Source organism: Montipora foliosa, chromosome 4, assembly GCF_036669935.1.
Source record: "Montipora foliosa isolate CH-2021 chromosome 4, ASM3666993v2, whole genome shotgun sequence".
Classification (NCBI taxonomy): Eukaryota; Metazoa; Cnidaria; class Anthozoa; order Scleractinia; family Acroporidae; genus Montipora; species Montipora foliosa.
Window position 1 is genome coordinate 47,940,243 of NC_090872.1, and position 5,000 is coordinate 47,945,242.

Sequence of the window (5,000 nt, forward strand, 5' to 3'; positions counted from 1 at the left end):
ATTAATTTTTTTTTTCAACTGTCACTTCTGAAAATGTATGTTGTATAATACGAAACGTCAAGTCAAAATGAGTTATAATATATTTAACACCGCAGTTTCTTTATTGTTTTTGATCAAGTTAAAAAAAAAAAACACTTGTGTCCATTGCGTTTCGGTTAGAATACTGCAAGATCATTAGCAATAATTGGTGTCCAGTTGTAGATAAAATGCTTTTTAACGGATGTGACAACGTCACTTGGGATGAACTGGGAACATGTAGATGTCAAGAATACGCGAATGGCATCTAATGGCGTTGGTCTCGTGAACAGAATGGCACGCTTTGTCGTGACCAATGGAAACAACGGTCGATAATCTTCGCCAGAAAGATAACACAATGACCTGAAATTCAATTGCAGCATTCAACTAACTATCATTCTTCGACTTGAGAAAAGGCAGCAGACAGTTAATAGCCATTACGTATTAAGCTTATTTCGGTATCGAAAGACTTAACTGAATAGAGTGTAATGTGAAGTGCTAGTTTTGTACCCCTTATGAACCATGTGAGCCTTAGCCCTTCTAATAAAAATGGGCCCACACAAGGACAGAGACAAACTCTGACTAGGTTGGGAATTGAACCTACGACCTTCGGGTTAGATCACCGCTGCTCTACCGACTGAGCTACAAGGGCAATGAACATGTACAAATACAAGGAAAGGTTACGTTTTTACAAACGTTGGCCGTGTAGCACTTATATTTCATCTGTCATTCTTTCAAAGCCCCTCGAGGCAGCAAAGCTGAGGGTTTGGTGAGGAAAACGTACACTGAGATAAACTTGAAACTTGAGTTAGTCATACATACACTTACCTTTTTTAGGACAACTGCTAACGCGCTTTTCACAAATAAATGAAATCCTTCGGTAGTTTTCACAGGGAATGTCATCATACACTAAGTCTCTCTCGGTACGAAAGTACATTTTACCACATGACCCTTCACCGTACGGTTGAGCTGCATCCCAGGGAGATTTATTTGGAGTAACCACAATACTTCTGTTGCATATCCACGTCCACAATCCATTATATTCTGATAGGCCAATGAAATATTCGGATTTCGATTTCAGTTTTATAAGTTCCCGCACCAGGAAATTTAGTTCCTCTTGATGCTCAATACACACTAGATCGCTCTCATTGTCTAAACAGAAATCTCTGCTTTGTTTCCAGTCACGGTTAGAGCGCTGATGATGAACGGTGTATTCCTGACATTTGTGAACAAAAGTTGTACCTATAGTAAAAGTAATCATATAAAAGCAAATAAATGAATAAGTAAATAGATAGCTTACGCAACCCAGCCGGGGTCAAATGCGAAATAAACTGAGCCTGGCTCCTTGGTTGTCCCGTGCGATCTAAATGGCATTTTCTCCTTTTCCATGTTCGGTGAAGAGAACTCAAATCATCGCTTTTCATTGTGCACAGTTTCACCGAAATTCAGAATGGTTTGAACCCTGGAATAGAATGTTTCGATAGAATTGTTTCCCTGCATTAGAATAGTCCCGACAACGTGTTTTTGGTGACTTTTTCCATAATCTGAGCGGCCCAGCGTCAAGTAAGAGTGAGCAGTCAGTCACCGATTGGTCAGTAGAAACGTGATTGGATTTTGAACAGTGATTTGTGCGTTTCAATCTGTTTTACGAGTAAAAGTCAGAGCTAATTTGTTGCAAGTGAAGACGTCGCATATCTTTCGTCATTGCACTTGGCATTGCTGCCAGAAAGTAGCATATTAGGTGCAGGTGGCGACTAACAACGCTTCAGTGGAGTATTTATTTTTATGTAAGTAAATCAGCTTACAAGTGTGAGTCGATGGTAAACATTCCCTGTTCTATGATCAGTTTTTAATTGGTATTTAGGAATACTTTTTTTGAGGTCACCATTTTTAGTCGCTTGTTCGCGTTCAGTCAGGAATCGGAAGTCAAGTTTTCATCAGTACAAGTTGCCTGACGGTCGCAGCAGGTGGTCTTGGTCCGTCTTTATGGATTTGTCTTTGTCACGCACCTTACAATACCGGCCAGAACAATGTAGACACCACCTGCTAAAGCTAAGCTGACTTGATTCATAGCTAATTGGGTTTGTACCTAACTGAACTGCAGTGCTGGGTCGGCTGGTGTTTCAAACAGGAGAATTTGATAATACCATTGTTACCATTGTTTATTTGTTTATGAGCATTACAATATGATCATAGTCCTAGGCGACCCGCAATTAGCGAAGCTATTCTGGGCGGGCCACCTTCTTAAAGAAGTCCTGTCTCTGTTCTTGAACACATATTATTAAATAAAATCCCAAAGTACATACAAAATAAGAAATCACTTAATTAGTTAATTAATTACACAGTTATCAACATACAAAGTTGAAATATGACTAATTACAATATAAAATGATTAGATTTGCGTTTAAATTTAGATTTATCAGAAAGTTACTTTAATTTTAACTAGCGGAGAGATGTTTGCAAATTTCGGTGCAAGTGAGTAAAGAAAAAAAAAAGATTGACCTCTCTTGGAAGAAAAAACATCATCCGGTAATTGGAGATTCACAACTGGTTGCAAATAGATACGACCGAGCCTACGCAACCACGACGACCGGGAGGACGACGACGGCAAGTACACGCTGAGGGACTAGTACGAGAACGTCGTTTTGGGCAGGAAAAGGAAACTTACTCAGTGAAGTTTTCAATGACGACGACGTTTGAAGTCTTCGTTCAGTTTCGCTTGTTTTAAAGAAAAGACATCGTTTAGAGACGTTTAAAATTTAGTCGTGGGTTAGATTTCATTGGCAATAAGGAAGTTTTGATTCTCTACGACTTGTTTGAGCCAAGAAACCCGGACTTTCTTACCAAGCTTCAACCCGAACAGTTGACCTAGATGAGATGGTCTAGTAAGAATGTCTTTCCGAATCTTGAAAGCCGATCGGCGGTCTCACGCGTTTTTTCCCCTTGAAATCAAGTTTTAAAAGACTGCTGCAAGTTGGGGCAAGAGAGTGAGGGAACGCTTGCAAGAAGACCCCGAATTTTTGAAAAAAACCCGTTCGCCCACGAGCCAGTCCAATTTAATCCCAAACGAACATATTGAGCCCTGTTTCTTGCTTCTACTCAAAACGTTTTACGAAAATATTTTTTTTAGACTTGGCTTCCTGGCTAGTAAATCTTTTCTGATGGTGGAGCCAAAGGCAATACAATTTACCCCCTGGATTAAGATTTAAGTCTGCAAAGTATCGCTCTCCTCGCCTGCGTTTCCCTTGTTTACATTTAGTCATCCGGAGAAGCCTTGACTATTGCTCCGTCATAGCCTCGTTTACATGCACAAAAACAAAGATGGCGAATTTCAATTTAACATTGCCTTTTTTTAAAGCTTTATTGTTGGCTATTTAAACACATTAAGTCAAATGAGTGGTCAAGTATGATAATACAAGTAAAGAGCACTCCATTCAGAGAAACTTTTTCTAGGCCTTACTTTTTTTTTAGATGTTTTTCATGATGTGCGGAGTTTGAAATAAAAAAAAAAAAAACGAAGAACAGGCTTCTCAAGTATCATCGTGATTTCTCCATTCCAAAGCATCATGCGCGATCAAGTAAGTGGTTGAGGTAAATTCTATGGAATGACAACCTGTGATTTAATTGAAATTGTGGACTGCTTGGACGATATACATCAAGGGAAATTCAACATTATTTACGCGTCAGCTGAAGCCCTTATGGATAAGCATTTCCATAATTCACTAAAAGCACAAGATTCGTTATTTAACAAAACTATGGCACGCTTATTGTCGACGAAACGTTTGGATTGGACTGAAGATACTACACCAGCAATTTTACTACACCAGCAATTTTACATTGCAGCATTGTTATGTGTGTCCCTAGAGATTGGTTGAAAACCACCCATAAACTGTATTCGTCAAATTCTCTGCTTACCTTGCCAATGTAGGTTTGAGTCCTATATTATGAACTGAGACAAGATGAAGACAATTACGCAGCTCCCCTGTTAGATCTTCTCTGGTTGTGAGAAGAAAGTGGCTCCTTTGCACAGTCATGCGATTTTTTTGAGCATTTTTACTTGCTATTTCATTTATGATTTCTTGACTATTTGACCAAAAACGTATCGTGAATTATCAAACTAGCGAGGAGGCTTTTCTACAATTTCCAGGAGATTTAGGACCATTTCCTTTCGTCAACCACTTTGCACCACGAAATAGCCAGCAAGTCGCACTGTAATCGCCGCTAGTTTAAAACTCGCAACTAAAACGTCTTGAGTGGTTTCATGATCTGCTTTGTTGGAGTTTTGCATTCAGCCGCCTTATTACCCATCGAAGATCGTGACTAAAACATCGCACGAGTAACATACGAGTACATACGAGTAAAATACGAGTAAGAAACGAGTACATACGAGCAACATACGAGTACATACGAGTAACATACGAGTACGACTAACATACAAGGACACACGACTAAATATGGTAATATACAGTTTATATACTAATACATACGAATGCACAGGAGCAGCATACGATGACGGGAGGGTAATAGACATGAAATGTACCATAAATTACTCTGTTGGGAAGACTTTGAATTGAAGAATCACTGGCCGATCCCAGCTGTTTGCCGAATACTTTCCAAAGGTCACTATTAACCTTTGACCATGCACTTCTATAAAGTATAAGGCCTCACCTTTTGAGGTGTCCCTAAGCAGTTTCGTTCTTTGATTATAGGCATGATTCTTTCTGATATTGTTTGTGAAACATAAGTTAATTAACTTTTTTACCTCAGATAAATAAGTTAGGGTCATTCTTTGGATCAAATAGCATCTGCCTTTGCTTTACTCAAAATCGATATTACGTGCTTTATGCCATAAAATTGATTTTAAAATAATTTGCCCATCAATTTACTTATCAAGGCGGATTGGTTTCACATCTTCGCGCACAGAAACCGTTTCTCCTCGAAGCTGTACTTTGGACTGTACTTTAGTCTTTGTGTGTGGTACACAT

General features: G+C 39.0%; 1 protein-coding gene across 1 annotated transcript in view; it reads right to left on the reverse strand.

Moving 5' to 3' along the window:
- Positions 1-5,000, reverse strand: part of LOC138000890 (uncharacterized) — a 46,938-nt gene that overhangs the window by 33,622 nt on the left and 8,316 nt on the right. Inside the window, exon 3 of the mRNA XM_068847558.1 lies at positions 844-1,257. Coding sequence (XP_068703659.1) covers positions 844-1,257 — 414 coding nt within the window. The remainder of the gene's footprint in view (positions 1-843; positions 1,258-5,000) is intronic.